We start from the raw sequence: 22,972 nt of genomic DNA on the forward strand, positions 1-22,972 counted from the left end.
ACACACACACACACACACACACACACACACACACAGAGTCAGATCATAGTTCTAAAGCTGGAAGGGGTCTCAGAAGCCATTTAGTCCAATTTCTTCTTTTTTTGTTTTTTTGCTTTTTAGAGGGCAATTGGGGTTAAGTGACTTGCCTAAGGTCACACGGTTGGTTTTTGTGTTAAATGTCTGAGGCCGGATTTGAACTCAGGTCCTCCTGATTCCAGGGCCAGTGCTCTATTCACTGCACTACCATTTAATCTAATTTCTTACTTTATAGAAGAAGCTAATGATGTGACTTGCCCAAGGTCACACAGGCAGTGAGCATCAGAGAAAGCTCCTACATCAGTACCAAGTCTCTCCCTCTAGAGTTCTCTTCTTACTGCTCCATGTCTCCAGGGAGCTCAGACCCACTTGGAAGCCTTGAGGAGGTAGGAGATGGGAGTTCCTGGCCCCTTATCCTCCTTCCCTCCCTCTCCCCCCTCCAGTTTATACCTTTGAAGAAGTAGAAGTCTCCATCGTCCTGGGACACAGCAGCCGCCTCAATGTGGGGGGGCAGACCAGCCCATTTCTCCTGCAGGAGTTGGGGTTCGGAAGCATTGCCATCAGCCCCTACCTCCCAGAAACTGTTTCCTTTAAAGATGTAGACTCGATGATCCTTGTCTGCAACACCACCCAAAAAAAAGATGGGGGAAAAGGTTACTTGGGCCCTTGTTTCCTTTGTCCTCCCCACCCCCAGCCCTTGAAGGTGCTGTGGTCAGGATCCATCATTACTGCCTTACACAGAGACCAAGAGAAAACAAAGTCCCAGGGGGTGGTTGCATGACAGGAGCATCATTTCTGTGTGCTTCTGAATCATTCAAGCAGGTGGGGTCAAATTACCAAACCCAGGTAGTAGAAGGTAATCACCTTCCCAAGACCCAAGTCCTGGGGACCCCTAGCCATTTGGTAGAAGGGTTGGGCAGGGAAGGCTGGGATGAATTTGAGCCTTGAGAGCTTAGGATCAGAGCCAAAGAATAGTATAGGAAAGATTAAAGGGTCATAGCGTTACAATTGGAAGGGACCTCAGAGGTTAGCTAGTCCAACCTTCCCTTTTACAGATAAGAAAATGAGGCTCAGAGAGGTTAAGACACTTGCCCAAGGTCACACAGGCAGAGCGGGAACTTGAACTCAGGGCTCCTGATTATTAAATCTAAGGCCCTTGCTCCATTACCAGGATGGAATGTGGGGGAGAGGGCTCCTTGGGATGCTTGAGGATGTAAGGGCAGAGAAAAGTGTCACCTTACCTGCTGTAATAGTGTCAAAAAAAGAGTGGCAGTAATAGGGTCCTCTAGCTCCAGATTTCCTGTCCCAGGGCCTTTGGGAGTCCCAGTCCTCAAAATTGGTGAAGAGTTTCCCAGGGAGCTGCTCAGCCACTGAGCCCCCCAGGGGCTGTCCTACGGAGGTAGAGAGAAGAAAGGCTAAGGCTGAAGCTCTGGTTATGCCAGGCGGGATTCACTGTCTAATGGGAGCAGTAAGAGGAAGGAGAATAGGACAAGGCCATTATTGCTCCTGGATTTGATGAGTCAGTTACAGAAGTAGTACATAAAGTCAAGAAAACGGGTTTGAATTCTGACTTTTCCAACTCAGTGACTCTGGACAAGTCACTTAATCTCAGTAATCCTCAATTTGCCCTGTAAAATGAAGGGGTCAGAGGAGATGAGCTCTAAGGCTCCTTCTAGCCTTAAATCTATGGTTTAAATCAAAATGACATTGGAAAACCCAAGAAGCCCAATTTCTTGTCCTTTGGGGAGATCCCATATATCAGGACCACAGATTATAGATTTAGAGCTGGAAAGGACCTTTGAAGTCCCACCTCCTTATTTTACAGAGGAGGTGAAATGACTGACTTGTCGAAGGTAACACAGGTAGGAAAAGGCAGAACCAGGATTTGAACCCATGCTCCCTGACCCCAAATTCAATTCTCTTTGAAACCGGCTACCGAGGATAGGATGTGGTTGGGTCAGGGAGGAACAGAGAGGCCTTTTTAGAGATCAGAGGTAGAATCAAGGGGAGCTGGGACAGGACTCCCCATCCCTCATGGCTGCTGACAGAAAGCACCAACCAGATTGAGATGAATCCCAGACAAGTGAGACCACAAGAGGCAATGGGGCCACCAGAGGGAGAAGCATTAGCTTGAACCCAAAATCTGCTCAGTAGCTTTGCATCTTGCAAATGGGCCTGGATAACTTTGGAAAGCAACTGACTCCCTATGTACCATGCCAGTAAGCTATGGAAGTCATAACAACCTAAAGGGAGAGATTGGAAGTTGTTGAAGATGACTGAGAATCAGGGAGTCTGTGGGTAAGAAGCTTGGGGTCAGATAGTTGCAATCTCTGGGGACCAAGAAGTTTAATATTATGGCAAGAATAGATTTAGAGGCCTGGAGGTCATGTTGTGGGAGATGCTAAGGGTCAGGGGTGGGAGGGAATGGAGGTGAAAGTTTAGAATGCTGAGTGGGAACAGCGGAAAAAAGCTTGGGTCCAGGGTTTTGTTGGGGTGGTGTGTGAGGAGGGGCTAGAAGCCAAGGATTCAAGGATATGAGTGCTATGGGATGGAAAGAATTGGGGACCAGAGATTCGGGTGGAAAGGATTGGGAGTCTGAGATTGGAGTATTGAGTGTCATGGGGTTGAAAGAGATGGAGAGAGGAGATTGGAATTGGGAGCCAGGGAACTAAGTGTCATGGAATGGACATGTTGGTACCCAGAGTTTGGAAACCACTGCTTGAGGTTGGAGGTAGGGGCAAGGAGGATGGGAGGGCCTTAGATGAGGGATGCTCACCATATAGATTTTGGATGGCCAGGACATCATCCCAGTTCAGCACAGAGTCCCGTCCTAGCCTCTTGTAATAGGGTGCCATGAGAGCCCGAGGAGCAGGGGAGTGGCCTAGCCCCAGCGTGTGGCCAATCTCATGGGCCAGCACCACGAATAGATTTCGACCCCTTCGACTTTTGAAGGACCAACGCTCATCCTGATCGAAGTGTGCCTCCCCGCGACGAGGGAGGAAGGCGTGGGCCAGGGCACCTCCTGCAGATACCCAAAGGCATCAGATCAGTAACAAGTCCTTGTAGGAGATGGGCAGGGGTGAGCAGGGCAGGGTGGGATCATAGGGCTTCAATTTATCAGGGAAGAGTGCCTTCATTTGACAGTTGAGGAAACTGAGTGACTGCCCAAGGTCACACCAGAACTTAGTGGAGGAGGGAGCAGTCAAATGTAGGTTTTCTTACTCAAAATCTAACACTCCTTCTACTATACTCTGCTGACTTCCGAAATCATCTAATACTCCTTCATTACAAAGTGGGAAACTGAGGCCTGGAGAGATGAAGCAGCTTGGTCAATGTCACACAAATAATACATGGGCAGAGTTGGGACTCGATAGCCATGTCCTCCATGTTACTAGGTGGAAGGGAGGGGAGGGTCAGAGATTTGTAGCAATGGAAGATGTGGGTTGGAAGGAAATTCAGGATTTTTTGTAATTTCCACTCTATTAGACTGGGAAAGGAAAACTAACCAAACCACGGAGGAAAACAGGAAGGGGTGTGTATGTAATAAGCCAACACACTTCTCTGTGGGCGTGGAGGGAAAGCAAAGATGTGGATCACAGACAAATGATCTCTACTTTGCTTTCCCACCTCCAGATTTTAAAAGAATTTTACTTTGAATCATATTTTAACTCTGAATGAATTGATAATGGGGGGAGGTGGCCCTAGGAGAGGACTGGTGATGCTGGCCTGGGATGGAAATTTTCCAATTTATTAAGTATAATTCCCAACATGAGAAGACACGGGAGGGAGTGGGTTAAAAACTGACCTGGTTCATCTTGCCTCTCACACATACTGGCTGTGTGACCCTGGGAAAGTCACTTAACCTCAAGACACTTTCTGAGACTAAATTGCAAAGAAGGAGCTGACCTGCATTGGTAGAGGGAATTCCTTCCTCTGGGAATTCTGGGGAGCAATGAAGTCATCGAACCAGAAACCCATCCCCTCCCTTGCTCTGGTGAGCAGAGTCCTCAGGGGAACACAATGGTTGTAAAGTGCCTAGGAGCGCTTAGTCCTTCACCCTCAGTTAGATGACACTCCACAAGCTTTCAAAGTCTCCTTCACACCCCGAGGTATCAAGGAAGGATGTTCTAATTCCATTTTGTTGTTGTTCATTTCAGTCATGTCCAGCTCTTGTGACCCCATTTGGGGTTTTCTTGGCAAAGACGCTGGAGTGGGTTTGCCATTTCCTTGTCCAGCTCATTTTATGGATGAGGAAACTGAGGCAAACAGGGTAAGGAACTTACCCAGGGTACACAGTGTCTAAGGCAAGATGTGAACTCAGGCTTTGCTGACTTCAGGCCTGGCGTTCTATCTACTGTACCACTTAGCTGTCCCCAGCCCCCATTTTAGAGATTGGCAAACTGTAGGGTTTTGCTAGCAAAGGTCCAGTGACTTGTCCAACATCACACAGATAATAACAGAAACCAGTGAGTGCAATGAAAAGTCAGGAAATTGTGATAGTAATGGCAATTAAAGATTCCCCTGTATTGGCTTGGTTTTCAAATTGATTGTGTTAAAACCCAGAGCTTGTTAATCCCACCTGTGGGATGGGCTTGTTGATGTGAAAAGAAAGTCCTGAACTGGGAGGAGCTGGTGATGTAGATTTGGAGAGACAAGAGAGAGGCGGAAGATCTTTTTGGTAGCAGCACCTCGTGGGGAGAGAGAGACTAAGAGAATTGCTGGAGGCCGCTTTGAATTGCCCTGGACTTTTGAGACCTGCCCCCCTGAGCTGCCAAGGACTGAGGAGACATGGCTGTTTTGCTGGTACTTTGTCTGTCTGTTTTGATGTTGTTTTGCCAGATTTGTCCACTGGTGAAAGACAGTCCTTTTGTTGAAGAAGTCCTGGAACCTGGCTGTTCGCTAAGAAGCCCTGCGACTGTCCTGCAGACAGAGAGTGAATACTGTCCACTGGTGAGGGACAGTACTGTTGTTGCAGGGGTCTGGAGACTGTCCTGCAGACAGAGTGAATACTGTCCACTGGTGAAGGACAGTGCTGTTGTTGCAGGGGTCTGGGAGCCTTTCTGTTAGTTCAGAAGCCCTGAAGAAGGATTTTCTTGTATGTTTACAGAAATCCTGGGAGAGGGCTTTGCTAATGTGTTCAGGGGTTCTAGGACTGTTCTACAGACAGAGGATAAATTCATGAAGGGACTGGCAATGTATCTTATGGCCTTGCTAAGCCTTGTCTCCCCAGGAACTAAGATTGCTGAGAACTTGCCTCATGTCAAGATGAAGAAAAGACCTCCATTTGGGTATTAAGTGCTGTGTTTAAACTTGATGTAACTCTGGGGTAGATTCAATTGTGATCCAGGGGTGGGGAACTTTTGACCTTATTGTGCTCTGTGATTGACAAATGAAGGTACTTTACCTATGTTTGGAAACTAATCTCCATTTGAGAAGAGGGGTTTTGTGGTGGACTTAATTAAGGTATAGCCTAGGGGTGGAGTAGTATTTAGAACAGGGACTTTGTAATTGATTGAATGATTGGAAGATCCTGGGGTGGCATAGTACTTGGAGATTATTTAATCACACTTAGTAAATGCTGTATTTTGAATGATGTCATGTTTTGATCTTCTCTGTTCTGGGTTTGTTACTGAATAAAATGGAGAGCACCTATGCTGGTATTTTGAACCTGGGAAGTTGCCTTTCTTTTGGCATTACATTACAGAAATCTAGGTTTGAATCCTGGCCCTGCAATTTATAATTTCTGACCTTGGCTAGGTGACTTAGAGCCTTTCTGAAGGCAACCAAGAGGTTCAGGATTCAGGAAGACCTGACAATTCTGAGCTGTGTGACCCTGGGTGAGTCACACAACCTCTCTTTATCTCAGTTTCCTCAACTGCAAAATGGGGGTAATAATAGCACCTGCTTCTCAGGGCTGTTGTGAGGATCAAATGAGATAATATTTACAAAGTGCTTAGCACAGGGCTTGGCACACAGTAGGCTCTTAAATAATATCTCCCTCCCTGCCTCCTCCCTCCCTTCCTTCCTTCCTTCCTCCCCTCCCTTCCTTCCTTCCTCCCCTCCCTTCCTTCCTCCCTCCCTCCTTTTCTTCCTCCCTCTCTCTCCCTCCCTTCCCTTCCTCCCTCTCTCTCCCTCCCTCCCTCTCTTCCTCCCTTCCTTCCTCTCTTCCTCCCTTTCTTCCTTCCTCCCCCTCCCTCTCTACCTCCCTCCTTCCCTTCCTTCCTCCCTTCTTTCTTTCTTCCCCCCCTCCTTTCCTTCCTTCCTCCCTTTTTTCTTTCTTCCCTCCCTCCCTTCCTCCCTCCCTCCCTCCCTCCCTCTCTTCCTCCCTCTGTCCTTCATGGAGATGGGAAGACTCTCCATGAACCCTATCACATCCATCCTCTTCTCTCCACTCCCGTGGCCCCACCCAGATCTAGGCCATTATCCCCTCTAGTCCAGCCAAAGTGGCCGATTTTTACTGTTTCCTGGCTGCCCTCCTTCTCTTTGTGCCTCCCGCCTTGCCCTGCCTGGCATTCACTCACTCCTTCCTCACCTCTGCCACTTAGAATCCCTAGGTTTGTTCAGTTCTCATTGATCAAAAAGCATTTATTAAGCACCTACTGCATGCCAGGCATGTGCTAGGTGCTGGAGATTTGAAGACAAAAAAATGAGAGTCCCTGTCCTCATGGAGGGCATATATATATTCATTTCAGGGAAACAATATGCGCACAGATGAATGTACAGGAAGTTCATTTGGCGGCCATGGTGGGGAGAATGCTCTAGACTTTCCCCAATCTTGACTTGCGTCACAGTCTCATGGCCCAAAATGAGAAAGGGCAGATCTTATGGGCAAGACAAGGAGCCTCATGAGGCGATGCAGGAGGCCAAGGAGTGTGTATGGGGCTGAAACCCTCCCCCCAAGAGGACAGAGAAGAGAAAGCCCTAGGGGAAGGGAAGGGGCTTTTCTTGGAATCAGGAAGACGGAAGTTTGAACCTTGCCTCTGATGCTCACTAACTGGCCAGGTCAATGAATGGCCCTGAATCTGCAAAAACAGGTCTCATTCTACCCACCACACTTACAGACTGTTTGAGGTTCAAAGGAAATAATGTATGTCCAGTGGTTTGTAGACCTGAAGGTATAATAGTAAAGAGCCAGTTGTCATTATTTAGGGGAAGGCGTGGGATGGGGAGAGAATGAAGCCCAGACTGGCCTTCCTTCCCTTGAGGGTAAGGGAGAAAGGACCACCATCTCCAAGGCTCTGACAGATGATTTTGGGAAGAAAGGGATTCTGCTGTTCTCCATCTCTACAAAGGACAGAACAATAGGGGAAAAGCTAAATGTGTATCAGGAAAAACTCAGGCACGATAACAGGAAGAACCAGCCCTGAGTGAGGGGTCAAACTGAAGGGACTGTACATTAACAACAATGTTGGGGGGCAGAGAATCTTCCTCCTGGAAGGGTGGCCACATCCCTCATTGACAATGTGGGGAGGGAGGCCACTAGGAATCTGCCCTACTGGCTTTTTCCTAAGCTAAAAGGAAATGGCCCAGCCTTCTGAGGCCCAGCTTTGTGGATCTCATTCATTCTTGGAAGAGGGCAAGGGACAGTTCCACCTAATGGGAGGAAGTAGGAAGTGTTGGAAGGCTCCCCAGGCTGGAGATTTACACCCAAATGTGTGCATATACACACATGTGTACATGTGACTATACATATGTATATACGCATACATATATGTACATGTGATGTGTGTTGTACATGCATTCGGGCACTTCTCTGGTGCAGCTACGTCCTCCTTTTCCCCCTGCTGATCTTAGCCAGAGACCCTCACCCACCTTTCCTCTAAGGCTAAGGGAGGGGAATGGGGGGATTTTCCAGGGGAAGGAGTTAAAGAGAGAGGCTTACAGGGAGGAGGAAGGAGTCAGCACCTGGCCCATCAAAAGCGTTGCTGAGCCCATCATTGTGATCACCCTGAAAGAAGGTGAGGCGGATGTCGGCGGGGCCTGATGCGGGTGCTTCCCAGAACTCCAAGGAGGACACATTGCTCCACACCTGGAAGGCTGCGTGCACGGCCCGGCGCACTGCTGGCTCTGGCAGGTACTCGGGCCAGTTTACCAGGCGGTAGGAAAGATGGCGCTTGTACCATTTGCCTCCTGCTGGAGAAAGAGCCAGAAAATTGGACATTAGACTGGTTATGCATTGAATTCTCTGGTACACGTGGCCCTGTCCTAGGGGCTGGGCAGAGGAGCCTTGACAGAATGGAAGGAACACTGACCTGGGTGAGCCAAGAGACCCCAGCCCTGCCACCTACTACCTGCCTGACTTGGGGCAGCTAGGTGTCTCAGTGCATAAGAGTGCTGGATTCAGAAAGCCCCGAGTTCAAATCCTGCCTCAAATACTTGCTAGCTGTTCAGCCCTGCACAAGTCACTTAAACACTGCCTGCCTCAGTTTCCTCTCTGCAAAATGGGGATGATAATAGTATCTACTTCCCTGGGCCGCTGTGAAGATTAAATGAGATAGCTGTAAAGCACTTATCCTAGTGCTGGGTATACAGTAGGTAATTAATCAATGCTTGCTCCATTCCCAACAGCTGCTCCCTTCTTTTCTGGACCTCAGATTCCAAGTTGCAGATTTGCAAAATCTGGTTTGGAATGCTGAATCACAAGAAAAATCAGTACTTGCCCCCGAGAACAGCACCTGAAGCGTTCCTCCCTCCTCCTGGCAGAGAGGTGAGGAGCTACAGGGGAGAGTGTGCGTACTTAGCCAGGCTGGTCACTGCACTGGTTCTTCTTGATGGACTGTTTTTCTAAGAGCTTTTAATTTAAGGGGTAGGGAGTAACCAAGATTTAAAATCAAAGGGTGGCAATATTTTTTAAATGACAGTCTATTCTCTTAACATATAGGAGATGGGGCTCCTCCCCTCAGGGACCTCCTAGGCTGATGCTAGGACAGGCCCACATATTGTTAACATATTGTTAACTCCAAGGGGTTGAGGCCTAACCATCTGACCCCATCTTGTCCCCTCTCCCATCCCTACCTGGGATTGACCATGTGGAGCTTAAAGTGGTTTTCATTCTTTATCTATGTTCCTTTCCAGCTGAGACCCCCTGCTCCAGCCCATCCTTTCAAAGTGCTAGGTAGGGGTGTGTTCAGGAGTAGAAAACACACAGCTGTAGATCACCAGCTGCTTCCTCTGTGTCCTCTGCTCCCACCACCCCTCTCCTGCCATTTACAGGCTCCCTGGCCTGTGGCTGCCCTGGGAGCCACAAGAAAAGCTCATTGTCATTTCTTCCTACTTGTTCTCAGCCCCCTCACCTCACCCCACCCTCTATGTTTCTGTGAGATTCATCTGGGAAGCCTGGGATCTCTGAAGAAGGAAGGAAGGAAGGAGGGAGGGAGGGAGGAAAGGAAGGAAAGAAGGAAGGAAGGACGAGAGAAAGAAGGAAAGAAAGGAAAGAAGAAAGAAAAAAAGAGAGAGGGAAGGAAGAAAAAAGTAGTTTTCTGTCACTTGCTTCAGCCTGGAAGGATTTTTTCATCTCTAGTTAGTTTAAGTAATTTCTTTCATAGGATCATAGTTCTAGATCTGAAAGGGGCCGTAAAAGCCATCAAATCCAACCTCTTAATTTTACAGATAAGGAAACTGAGGCAGAGGTTAAGTGACTTGGCCAAGGTCACATAGCAAGTATGTGACAGGATTCAGACTTAGGTGTTCCTGACTCCTAGGCCACTGTCCTCCCTGCTAGGAATTACAATTCCAATTTTAGAGAGGGTAAATCGCCCTCTCAGACCCAGAAGCTGCTGACTGGGTGGTTTTGGCCTTTGCTTTTTCTTCCAGATGCCTTCCCAGACATCTTCTTTATCCCTTCTCTCACTTTCCATTGGCCAAGTCAGAATTCTATAGGATTTAGCACTGGGGGGCACTGAGGAACCTCAGAGGCCATTTACATTTTACAAATAGGAAACTGAGGCCCCGAGAATCAAAAAGGCTGGCTCAAGGCTAGCCAGTTAGAACAGCACCATGATTGAAACTTGGCTCCCAGTCTCTCCACAATGCAAGGCTTACACAACTAGAATGAATAGCCCCAGTGTTTCTATGTGACAATTCTTTCTAGGCCATGCAGCTCAGAGCTGTGGGGGCAGTGGTGTTTCTGTGAGAGAGGACAGATAAGTGTTAGCCAGAGAGGCAGAGGCTCAGTCTGAAGGCCATTTCCCATCCAAGCCCCAGTGCACTGGGAACACTTGCCCCTCTGCTTCCCCAGCTACACTATGGATGTTGCTCACAGGTCTGAAAACCAGACAAGCGGGGCAAACCAGTGGGGAAGCAGCTTTGCACACTGGAAATAATGCTGAACTTAGAGTCAGGAAGTCATGAATTCAAATTTAGCTTTTAATCACCATCAGCTGTTATTTGACCTCCCCGAACCACAGTTTCTTCTTCTATAAAATGGGGATAAAAATGCCTAAGTACCTACTTCACAAGGCTGTTGGGAGGCTCAAATGAAATCACATATGTAGTTCAGGGATTCTCTAGCATTCTGGTGAAGCTTATGGACCCCTTCTCATAATAAGGTATTTAAATGAATGAAATAAAACATATAGGGTTACAAAGGAAATCAGTAATATTGAAATGCAATGCATAGACAGGAAAATTGCAATTACTTGCATCTAGCTTGCAGTAATTTCAGTCAAATCTGACTCTGACACCATTTTGGAGATTTTCTTGGCAAAGAGACTGGAGTGTCTACCATTTCCTTCCCCAGCTAATTTTACAGATGAGGAAACTGAGGCAAACAGGTTATGTGACTTGCCCAGGGTCATATAGCTAGTCGGTGTCTGAGGCTAAATTTGAACTCAATGCTTCTTGACTCCAGACGCTTTGATCTATCCATTATGGCGCCACCCAGTGGCCCAGATTTTAAAGTAGTGATGAACAGAACCGATATTTCAAGATATCCACAACAGTCACGTGATATGAAACTATCTGATGACTTACTGGGGTTTGTTGTTTACATTCATCATTTGTAGGAAATGCTCAATTTCAATTAAAGTTTAGTGAAAATAGAGACATTTTTTCCCATCTAATTTCAGGGACTTCCCAAAATGTATGGTCCACGGGTCCCAGGTTCAGAAGCTCTGGTCTAGTTCTGTTTAAGTATCAGCTGCTCTGATTACCCACCGGTAGAGGCCACTGTGGTTCCTGACACCAAAGGAGTTTCCATCTTTCTATTTCCCCTCATCCTCCTAGGTGTGGGACGCATGGTCCACTGCCACCTGGGTAGAGGGGGTGCTTTGGGGAAGGGGGAGGGAGGGGAAGTTGGGAAACAGAATGAAGTATAACATTGCAGGTTGAGGTGGCTTATAAATCTGAGGAAATAAAATAGAAATACAACATAGAAACATGAATCTTGAGGCTAGTAGCATCTATCAAACGAAGCGTTCTTGGCTCCCTCCTTTGGCTGTGGTTGCCTAGGGGGAGCAGGGAGAAAGATTTGGAAACTGTGTGTGGGAACAGGGAGAGAGAGGGCAGAGGGCTTGGTTCTCCAGACAGGTTCAATGTGAGAGGATCAGAGGCGGAGGAGGGGTGGGGGCAAAAGGGGCACGGCTGGGAGATGGAGAGAATCTCATTTGTCAGTCCTGCCATACTTCATGCCATTGAAAATAAGGCTCCTTCTCTGGTGTGTTTGGTTTGGCATAGGGCCCTAGACTGCCCAGGAGAACAACCCCCCAGGGACGGTGATGGAAAGATCACCCGATGAACTGGGAGGGAAGGAGGGGAATTGGAGGCAGGCTCTAGACTGTGTTTGTATGGGGGAGGAAAAGAAAACAGACATTTGTATCGTGTTGGGGGTAAAGCGGGGAAAGATTGTCTGGGAGCACAGTATCAGGCTTCTCCCAGCCCTTCCTCTTGGAGGAGACAGGACTCTCCAAGCAGTTTCTCGGAGGACCCCTCACCCCACTCAGGGGGTAGCAGCTGGCTAGGTAACTTCTCCTCTCTTACTGAGGCAGGCCCTGGGGATTACAGCTGTCCCAGAGCCAGATCCAGGGAGGAAGCTTCACGGCGATCTTTGTGCGTGCTGGTGTGGAGGAGTGGGAGAGAAGGAAGAAGAAAATGAAAGGTCTTTCCTGGGGGGGAGGGAGAGCCCAGGAGAGAAGGAAGGAACTTAGGTGAGTGCGGAAGAGTGCTTGGCCCTCTGGCCCAGGCTTGTTTTCTTTAGACCAGCCTAGTGAGTTAGGAGTTTACAAATTCCTGACCTGGGGCTGTGGGGAGAAGGCAGGACTAGATTGATCACCATAGTTACACTGGGTGGAGGACATCCCTGCAGGGCCAGGTGGCATCCTCCCTCACCCATTCAGCTTCCCTTACTGCCCTCAGCACCCTTCCCCCCTCCCCAGGACAGAGCAGCAGGCAGATGTCAGCTTGGCAATCTTTCCCTTCTCCTCTAGACCCACAAAGGCTCTCCAAGCTCCTTCCAGACTCCAACTTTCTCCCACTTACCTCCAGAAGAATGGTCAATCAATAAGCGTTTATTAAACACCTACTATGTGCCCGGCACCATGCTGAGGGCTGAGGATGCAAAGAAAGACAGAAGATGGTCCCTGCTTTCAAGGAGCTCAGTCTGATGTGGTGGGTGTGGGGGGCAATCTACAAGCATGCTATTATTATACAGGATAATTTGGAAAGCATCACCAGAAGACAGGCTCTTGAATAAAGAGGGCTTGGGAAAGGCTGCCTGTAGAAGGTGGGACCTAAAAGGAAGCCAGGGAGGCCAGAAGGCAGAGATGAGGAGGGAGAGCATTCCGGGCATGAGGGACAACCAGAGAACATGCCCTCAGCCAAGAAATGGGCGCTCGGGTGAGCAAAGAGTAAACCATACACTTCCAGCATTCTTTGTACGCAGGAAACCTGGTCCTGGAGGGAAATTCAGCAGGCCAAATCTCAAATAACAAGTGAAGGGCCAGGCTGGGCTAGAATCCAGGAGTCTCCTCACTCTCTGATCCTAACAATTCCATTTCTCACCCCTTGACTCCTGGATTTAGGAGTCCGGAGGAAATGCTCACCACATGTCACATCTCACAGAGATGGACCAACCTTAGAAGGCACTGAGTTAACGTTCTCGTTTTATATACATGGAGACTTGGCCCAGAGGCTTGGCAGAGGTAGGCAGACTTAAGTAAGCTGAGTGCCCAAACCAGGATTTGAACCCGTTTTTTCTGACTCTTAAATAGAATATTCTTTTCACTGTATAGTTATCCCTTCCACATCACCCAGGCTAGGACGCTCAGCAATCTGGAAATCCCAGTAAAATGTTTTGGAACTCCCTTCGTATCAAAGAAGTCTGAATTGTTTCTTTTTCTTTTATGGGGTGTTCACAATGGAAACTTTGGTTCGGCCATAGGCTCTGTGTTGTTGATGGTCTTTGAGTATCGTTTGTGGTTTCTGCAAAACTCCCATTTAATTTCTTATGTCGACCCATGATATTTCCAAAACACGACAAGGAAAGTTGCCTTGTGGAAGGGATAGCTGTGCGGTGCTGCCAGATCATATCGTATCATATGTAATTTAGGCTTGAGAAGAACCTTAGAGATCATTTAGTCTCTGGTCCAAGCCCTTCATTTCACAAATGAGGGAACTTAAGCTCACCTAGGTGTCTAAGGTCACATGGGTAAGTAGGTGTCTGAGCCAGGATTTGACCCAGTTTCTCTGACCCTAAATCTAGTACTATTTTCACCAGCACATAGTCCCTCCTCTCTGTGTGACAGCCCGGCAGGGAGGGATTGAGGGTGGAGTCCAGCCTTGGACTTTGAAGACTGTGTGTGGGAACTGGGGGACAGCTGAAGAGGCAATGGGCTGAGTTCCCCAGGCAGAATCCATGATGTAGGTGGGTGGTCCTCAGCTTTTCCTCCTGCTGTCTGTCCCCTGCTGCATTCAAGGTGGGGGTGGGATGGGGAGAGAAGGCTGGGAGCCAGAGCCCTCAGCTTCTCTCCTCACAGCAGGCTGGTCCCTGGTTCTGACTCGTCAGAGAGATACTGCTCCATAGTGGGTTGGGTGTGCCTTCTTGAGGGGTAAGGGAGAGACCCAATCCCTTTGGAGATCCTGAAGGGCTGTGAGAGCAGCAGGGCAATGGAGGGGAGGGGAAGAAAGGAGGAAGAGGACTCACTTTGCTGCACAAAGCGTTTCTTGAGCCTCGTCTTTGCTCTGTGTCCAGTGAATACAGAATTGAGCCTCTCTGTCCAGGCTGAATGGCTCTCCGTGTCATCTACCCCACACCGTGGCAGGGCCATTTGGCGCATTGTGGCAGTGTCCAGTTGCCCACTGACTGGCAGGTGGGACACCCACTGGAACTCCCTAGAGGGAATAATTAAAACAGTAGAGCAGGGAAGAGGGCAATAGGCCAGGGATAGGGGGAGAGAGCAACATCCATGGTCTCACTTCCTGGGACCGTGCTGGACAAGTCTGAGGATGGGGAGAGGCTAACTTTCAGGGTCCCCCACTCCTCCTCAACAATCTTCCAATCTCCTACCCCTGCCCTGGGCCAACCAGATCTTACCTTATGGCATCTGTAAGCTGTGGGGAGCTGGAAGCTTCCGAGGTGCGCTCATGGAGGTATCCATACTTCTCCAAGAACAACTGGGAAGGGCAGGAGGCCAGGAAGACAAAGGAAAGTGAGTTACTGCTCTCCCACCCTTGGAAACCAGAAGCATAAAGACACAAGGCTGCAGAATTCATAATTTTCTAAGTTGTTCGTAGTCCTGTAATGGAGCTTTTAACCCCTCACACCCACTTCCTTTTTAAAATTCTATTTTCAATTCTGAATTCTCTGCCTTCTGCCTCCCCTTTCCCTACCATTAAACAAGAAAAACAAACTTACAAACAAGTACAGTCAAGGAAAACAAATTCCCACATTAGCTACATCCAAATAAACATACGCTTCAATCTACACTTTGAGGCCATCCTTTCTGTCTTGAGCTCTCATTGACTTCTCATCCAGGCTCTTACATCTATTTCTTTCCTGTGATTCACTCAAATTGTTCCAGAAACTTCACCTCTTTCCAGAAGATTTAGGGGTAAAAAAAAAAAACTTTTATTTTCAATTAAAAGATATATTTCCTTTTCATATACATATACATATATATGTATATATATATATAAATATTTCCTTTTCATCTTCCCCTGCCAATTGAAAGAAACCAAAGAAAAGAAAAGAAAAACCAAACCTTTGTTCCAGGAAGGCTTTTTCCCTCTCTTACCAATAACTCCATCTCCCAATTACTGTCTGCATTTGGCCCTTCCCCACCACCAATTCACTTAATGTTGGCCCATATTTGATATCCGTATCAGACCATCTTTACATAGGCACTCTGAGAATGAGAAATACTCTACCTTGCAAATGCTTCATAGATGATCACTTTGCAAGCTACTCACTCCCGACTCCTTCCCACATCAGCCTTAAGGTTTCCACCTCTCACTGTGGTCCACCAAGCTGTGTTGACCCAGTGTCACCACTGGGTGGCCACCTTAAGGAACTGTCTGATCCAATCAATGTATTTTGCCCACATCAGTGGCTATGTGCTGGTGCTGTGGTTCCCAACTCTGTGTGTGTGTGTGTGTGTGTGTGTGTGTGTGTTCTGGGAAGTCTTTTCAACGGTGGGAAAAAAAAGTGTTGTGAACTCCCAGGGAAATTTAATATGCTACTTATAATATTCTGCAATTATTTAAGGCATCGTTAAAAATGTTTTAGGGTGAACCCCATTAGACCCGGTGTTTGGGAACTCCTAAATGGAAATCACTGCCCCTGAGAAGCTCTCACCCTGCCCACTCCTCCCACCACTATGCATTACTGCTTCAACCAGCCAACTATTTCAGGAAAGCCCCAACCACCATGACTGACTACAGTCTCTTTTCTCCAGCCATGTCCCCAACTCCCCCCATTTGACTAACTGCCATACACATCAGTTTGCCTACAAACACATTAATGCTTCCTAGTGCACTGGGAATACAAAGAAAGGCGAAAACATGGCGGTTTTTGTTATTTAATGAGTTCACATTCTAACGACTTGTAAACAATGACAGTATGTATGTTTTCATTTGATTTAATTCAGTAAACATTTATTAAGGGCCTACTATGTGCCAGGCACTGTGCTAAATGCTGGGATTACAAAAAAGAGGCAAAAGTCCCTTCCCTCAAGGAGCTTACAATCTAATAGGGGAGATAACATGTAAACAACTATACACAGAGCAAGCTGTATAGAGGATAAGTAGGGAATAATTAACAGAAGGAAGGCACCCAGTGGGTGGAATTAAGAGGGGTTGGGGAAGGCTTTCTGCAGGATGTGGGATTTTAGCTGGGTCTTAATATGGGCAGAATTGGTACTGTGAAAAGCAGCTAAGTGGCACAGTGGATAGAGTGCAGGGACTGGAGTCAGGAAGATTCGTCTTCATGAGTTCAAATCTGACCTCAGGAACTTCCTATCTGTGTGACCCTGGGCAAGTCACTTAACCCTGTTTGCCTCAGTTTCCTCATCTGTAAAATGGGCTGGAGAATGAAATGGCAAACCACTCCAGTACCTTTGCCAAGAAAACCCCAGATGCGGTCGCAAAGAGTAAAACTCAACTGAAAATGGCACAATAAATGTAAATCTCAGAAAGAAGGTACTAGTAGAGGAAGATTGGAAAAGGTCTATTGAAGAAAGTGGGATTTGAATTAAGTCTTGAAAGAAGCCAGAGAAGCTGGGAGGTGGCGGTGAGGAGGCAGAGCATTGCAGGTATGAGAGGCATGTGTCTGAGAAACAGCAAGAAGCCTGTATGACTGAATCATAGAACGTACGGTGTAAAGGTGCAAAAGGTGGGAAGGAACCAGGTTACTAAGGGCTTTAAATGCCAGACTGAGCATTTTATGTGCGATCCCATTCTGTTTTTTCAGGGAATTCACCTCTTGGGTATAGTTTTCTGTCTTCTGTCTAAAGGGTTTTGAGCTTTTTTCCTCCTGAACTCTAGTTTTTTCTACAATTTGTACTTCCTTTCTGCTGGTGGTTCTGGTGGGCAGTCCTCTGTGGCTGGCTTCCCTGATGGCCTCCCTCCTCTCATCTCTGCTGGCTTCTGGTCCTCTTTCTGAGCAGCTTTAACATTCATGGAGGAACTTATTTCTGAAGCTTTTTGATTTTGATATAATTTTTTCTCTTCATCTCTATTCTAGTTGTTGGGGCAGAGGTGGGGAACCTGTAGCCTTGAGGCCACATGTAGTCCTCTAGGTTCTCTAGGTTCTGAATTTGGATTCAGTCAAAGGGCCACATGTGACCTTAGGGTCACAGGTTCCCCACCCCTGGGTGGGGTGACTCTTCATCTCGGTCTACCTCTGGGGCTTCTCTTAATCTCCAATATTTTTTCTGGATGTGGTTTTTGGTATTTAGCTCTGTTTACTCATATTTCCAGCCTACACTGTTGGGGCTGGGGAGATGGGGCTTGGGCCAACTCCCTCAGGCACTCTTGGATAGGTGGGGTAGGGCTTGTTTGATCCTGTCCCCTTTGTAGTCTGGATGACACTTGTAATTGCTAATCTCCATTGCTGATACCTGGTTTTAGACTCCTTCTGTCTTAATCCTGGCTTCTTAGTCTCCCAGCGGTCTACCTCAGATTCTGGTGTCTGTCAGCCTTCGTCTTCTAGTACAATCCCTAGCTAGGAGGTAGTTTTGTCCTTTGCTGTGTGGCCCTGGCAGGCCCCAGTAGGATATGAGAAAGAGCTGGCTTTAGGCCTCCTGCCCATCCTCCCAACTAGTTTAGATGAACACTGGGTCTAGAGTGAGTCTTCCTGACTCATCTTCCTGAGTTCAAATCTGGCCTTAGGCATTTACTGTGTGACCTGGACAAGTCACTTAACCCTGTTTGCCTCAGTTTCCTCATCTGTAAAATAAGCTGGAGACAGAATTGGCAAACCACTCCAGTACCTTTGCCAAGAAAACCCCAAATGGGGTCTCAAAGAGTCAGACTGAACAACAAATCTGCAGGGCTTCCTCCTTCCCTACTATACTGTCATGTATAGTAATCTATGGGGGGCTGGTTCTGCCCCTGCTTCTGTTCTGACAAATCACAATCAGATTCTGGTTTTTAAGTCCCTGATTACTATAGATTTGGATGATTTGGGGCTTCCTCGATTCCAGGTTCCCAGGGCTCAGAATTGGTGGCTGGCTGGCTTATGTCCCCCGGAGGAGTGGTTCACCAGCTTTTGGATGTTTCTGAGGAGCTCCCCTTGTCAGTTCTGCTTGCTTCCAGCTGGCTTGCCTGACTTTGCTCCGGTTTCCTGGGCACGGGCCCTGGCCTCACCTTGGCAGTGTTCATGTTAACCTAAGCTTGTCCTGACTTCCCTGGTGGGTCCCTCTCCTGCTTCCAGGAATGGTTTACCTGTGCTCCTGCTGGCTTCCCTGGTGACACCCCTTTACTCCCTTCTGCTGGCTTCTGGCATAAACTCTGGAGGAACTCGCTCCGGCGTCTTTCTGATTTTCTTCATCAGCGGCCTTTCTGGGGGACTTTTCAGATATTTGCTGGGGTTTATGTGGGAGGCCTGGGCTTCTCTTATGACCTCTCAGGTCACCATCTTACCTGGAATTCTCCATTTCTTGCTAATCAGTTGTGGTTCTGCTGTTTCAGTCATGACCCCATTTGTGGTTTTCTTGGCAGATACTTGGAGTGGTTTGCCATTTCCTTCTCCAGCTCATTTGACAGATTAGGAAATTGAGGCAAACAAGGTTAAGTGACTTGCCAGGGTCACATAGCTAGTAAGTTTCTGAGGCTGGATTTGAAATCAGGAAGAGGACTCAGCCCTTTATCCACTGGGTCACCTAGCTGCTGGCTAATCAGTTACCTCAAAACAATCTTTCTCCCTCTCTTTGTTCCAATTTGAGCCAAAAAATGACGCCTAATCATTGCTGATAAACACCTTAGTGATTGTAATAATAAGAAGGAGGGAGTGGCCAGGTAGCACAGTGAGTAAGAATACCGGCTCTAGTGTTGGGATGACCTGGAGATCGGATCCAGGCTCAAACACTTAGCATCCACCCAGAAACACTTGGCCGTGTAACCTTGAGCAAGTTACTTAACCCCAATTGCTTTAAAAAAAATAATAAGAAGAAGAGGATGATAGTTACCCTTCATGTAGGGCCTGAAGGTTTACAAAGTACTTTACAATAATTTGTTTTATCCTCAAACCAACCTCGGGAGGTAGGTGCTAATGTTATGCTCATTTAACAAATGAGGAAACTGACAGAGTTGTACCAGATGAAAACCCCTCTCCCAAGCCCTTGAAAGTTCCCCTCTTTCCCTTTAGATAATCCCCAGATATATCCATCCACCTCTTCACACACCTTTAAATAAACCAAGTTTTCCTCAGGCACCAGCATCCCAGACAAATAGAATGCTATTTCTTATTATGTTTTGCTGTTCTCATGGGAGGCCTGGATTTGAACCCCCGCCTCTGACACTTATTCCCTGTGTGGCCGTGGGCAAATCACTTAAACTCTCAGCCTCAGTTTCACCATCTGTAAGGTAGACGTATCATTTCACAGAGCTGTGAGGAACAAAGGAACTAATAAACACAGATCATTTTGTAAACCTTTAAGCACTATTCAAGTATCTGCTCTTAAGACTATTGTTTCTTTTGGGTTTTTTTATTGCAAATATTCAGTATTTCAGATATATTATGAGCTGAATAGTCATTTGTGGATTAGTTTATCAATAATCAAATATGATATTCTTTTTATGGGAGAAATGCTACTTAAACTGACTTAGATTGTAAGCTCCTTGAGGGCAGGGACTGACTGTCTTTTTCCTATTTGTATCCCTAGAACTTAACATAGTGCCTGACACATAGGGGCTTAATAAATGTTTAGGGCAGCTTGGTGGCTCAGTGGATAGAGTGAGTTCAATCCAGCCTCAGACACTTATTACCCATGTAACCCTGTTTGCCTCAGTTTCCTTATCTGTCAAATAAGCTGGAGAAGAAAATGGCAAACCTCTCCAGTATCTTTGCCAAGAAAACCCCAAATGGAGCCACAAAGACTTGGACATAACTGAAATGAATAAATAAATGTTTGACTGACTTACAATTTTACTATTGAGGCACAACCAATTTGTATATTTGGAGCTGCATGATTATATAAAGGACATGCTTTATTTGTCTGTCCCTCTATCTATCTGAATCAGTATGTCTGGCCTCTTTCCATAGGTGTCTGATCCTTTTCCTGGCTTTCTCTCTAGGACGCACCCAGACCCACATCCACACACCCTGGGTGTGTGTGGAATGGGACAGTTTGTTTTCTGAAGGAAACAGGCAGTCTCTCCTATTGGATTGAGAAGCTTATGATTAGTAGGAGAGGTAGGGCTAAGACTTTGCTCCTCTTTCTCCCCCTGCCTCTCCCCTTCCTCCCTTCCTTATCGGCACACTGGCTCCAGTTCCTGGAACTTTTAAGCCTCAGTTAGGGAAAAGGAGCCTGGGGGAGCTCACTAGCGCCTGCTCCCTTGTTTCCCTAGGCATCCCTGTGCCTGGTACCAGTGTTGTCAGGGCCCAGGGGCCTGGAGGGGCCTGTGTGGAAGACTGAAGGCATGTATGTGTGGTATGGATGGGCCTGGGAGGTTTATGTTATCTAATTCCAAATGACCCTCAGTATAACTCTTGTACTCCCCACCACAGCAAGTATTCCAAACTTTGTCTTTTAAGTCTTCCCTACTACCCCTCCCTTATCCTCTCCTGCTTCACAGCCATTCATTGAGAGCTCCCTCTTCTCCCCATCTCCCATCACTCTGACATCATCCCTCATGATCTCCTTCACTTCCATCTCTGATAAAGAGATCTCTCTTCTCCTTGTGAAGGGCAACCCCTATACACGACCCGGGATCCTACCCTCTCCTGTCTTGTCTGCTGATTGTCCCTGCTGCCCTCCCGCTTTCTCTCCAGGCTCTCTTCAGTCTCCCTCTGGTTCCTGTTTTCTTCCCTGCTCTCTACAAACATACTCATGTCTCCCACATCCTTAAAAAACCCTTACTAGCATGTAGTGCCACCAACCCGTCTCATACTCTCTCATCTTTCCTCTTTTCCTCTTTGAACTCCTCGAAAAAGCCATCTACACTCAATTTCCTCTCCTCTGATTCTAAACAAACCTTGTGCAATCTGGCTTCCAACCTCATCATTAAACTGGAGCCCCCCCCCCTCCAAAATGACCAATGACGTTTTAATTGCCTAATCAAGCCACATCCTTCCTGACCTCTCTACTACTTTTCAATTGCATCTGACTCTTTATGATCCCATTTGGGATTTTCTTGGCAGAGATACTGGAATGGTTTGTCATTTCCTTCTCCAGCTCATTTTACAGATGAGGAAACTGAGGCAAACAGGGTTAAATGACTTGCCCAGGTTCACACAATTAGTCAGTGTCTGAGGCCAAATTTGAATTCACAGAATTTCTTGACAAAGATATTGGAGTGGTTCACCATTTCCTTCCCCAGTTCACTTTACAGATGAGCAAACAGGGTTAAGTGACTTGCCCAGGATCACACAGCTAGGAAGTGTCTGAGACCAGATTTGGACTTAGGAAAATGAGTCTTCCTGACTCCAGGCCCAGGGCTCTATCCACTGCAACCACCTTGCTGCTCCTAAAGTTTTATATATATATATATATATGTATATGTATATATATTAGCTAGTATTATTATATTATATATAGTATATTACATTATTTATACTAGCTAGTATTATTGTATTAAATATAGTATAATATATCATTTATATTCTATATATACTAGCTAGTATTATTATATTGTTCTTATCACTGAAATCTAATGCACTCTCTGCTTTCGGGAAGCTTATTAGATCCTTTCATTTCAGACACTGCTTACTCTCCCACCCTTTGCCCTGGTTCCATTGTTTCTTCTGAGATCCTTCCCCCAAAGGCTCTCAGTGAATATAGAGGAAATCGGAGGCATATGCCCCCATCGTGACTCAACCTGGTCTGGCCTAGGCATGTACTAACCATGCCTCATTCACTTTGCTAAAGGCTGGGCAGTCAGGGTGGGCATGGGCAGACACCTCCCCTGTTGCAACAACTCTGAGTGACCCTGGTGGTGGTCATAGTGTCTGAGGGCAGAATGAAAACCTTCCCTTCCTCCTCAGCCCTTGGAGTCAGGATTCCTGGGTTCCATTCCTGAATATGTGCTAACTGGCCAGAGTAGGGTTGGTTAGCTCTTCCTATTTTCTCAGGAAAGAAGAAATTCTGCTCCTCTGTGGGTGGGGCAAAAGGAAGGAGAGGGGAAATTAGATTATCAAGAGATAATAGGATCATAGATCCATAGGTGGGAGAGCCCCAGAGACCATCTAGGACAACTCTCTCATTTTACAGGTTTGGAAAATGAGACCCAGGGAGGAGCAGCCCAAGGTCACGCAGGAAATAAGCAACAGATTTGGCATTTGAACTTCGGTCCTATTGACTCCAAATATGTGTCCACTTTGTGGCCTCTCAACCTTCTGGGGCGTTAGTCCTCGCATTAGAGTTGAGGAGTCAGAGTCAGAGGTGGAATTAAAGTCGGAACTGGTCAATCAACAAACAGTAGAAGGACTAGGTGTGTCAAAGGGCAAGGAGATATATGTAATAATATTTTCCTTCTTTCTTTGCAAAATGTACTCTACATACAAATAATTACAAGCAGATACTACAACTTTACTTTGAAATAAAATTTTCATCCTACTATCAATCAGCACAGCTTGGCCCTTCATGGTACTCTTAAATCCCTGTTCTATAAATTGCCTACTAAGTGCCAGGTACCATGCTGGGCCCTGGGGATACAAAGAGAAAAATCAACAATCTTTGCCCTCAAAGAACCTATAGTTTCTGGGGAGAAACAACATCCATCCATCCATCCATCCGTCCATCTATCTATCTATCTATCTATCTATCTATCTATCTATCTATCTATC

At 46.8% G+C, this 22,972-nt stretch overlaps 3 protein-coding genes across 4 annotated transcripts in view; 2 read left to right on the top strand and 1 right to left on the bottom strand.

Moving 5' to 3' along the window:
* TAF15 (TATA-box binding protein associated factor 15) overlaps positions 1-22,972 on the top strand; it is a 135,220-nt gene that overhangs the window by 64,644 nt on the left and 47,604 nt on the right. The window lies entirely within an intron of this gene.
* Positions 1-22,972, top strand: part of LOC138162618 (protein Wfdc21-like) — a 387,573-nt gene that overhangs the window by 39,952 nt on the left and 324,649 nt on the right. The gene's annotated exons all lie outside the window — the stretch shown is intronic.
* The window catches only part of MMP28 (matrix metallopeptidase 28), a 73,142-nt gene that overhangs the window by 27,566 nt on the left and 22,604 nt on the right, over positions 1-22,972 (bottom strand). For both annotated transcript variants that reach the window (XM_069089947.1, XM_069089948.1), the window contains exons 2-7: positions 14,564-14,643; positions 14,174-14,361; positions 7,942-8,166; positions 2,813-3,058; positions 1,278-1,427; positions 487-654 (exon numbers count right to left, since the gene is read on the bottom strand). In XM_069089947.1, coding sequence (XP_068946048.1) covers positions 487-654; positions 1,278-1,427; positions 2,813-3,058; positions 7,942-8,166; positions 14,174-14,361; positions 14,564-14,643 — 1,057 coding nt within the window. The remainder of the gene's footprint in view (positions 1-486; positions 655-1,277; positions 1,428-2,812; positions 3,059-7,941; positions 8,167-14,173; positions 14,362-14,563; positions 14,644-22,972) is intronic.

This window comes from Petaurus breviceps, unplaced genomic scaffold, assembly GCF_028583685.1.
Source record: "Petaurus breviceps papuanus isolate PSGF00001 unplaced genomic scaffold, PetGlider_PUasm1.0 186, whole genome shotgun sequence".
In the NCBI taxonomy this organism is placed as follows: domain Eukaryota; kingdom Metazoa; phylum Chordata; class Mammalia; order Diprotodontia; family Petauridae; genus Petaurus; species Petaurus breviceps.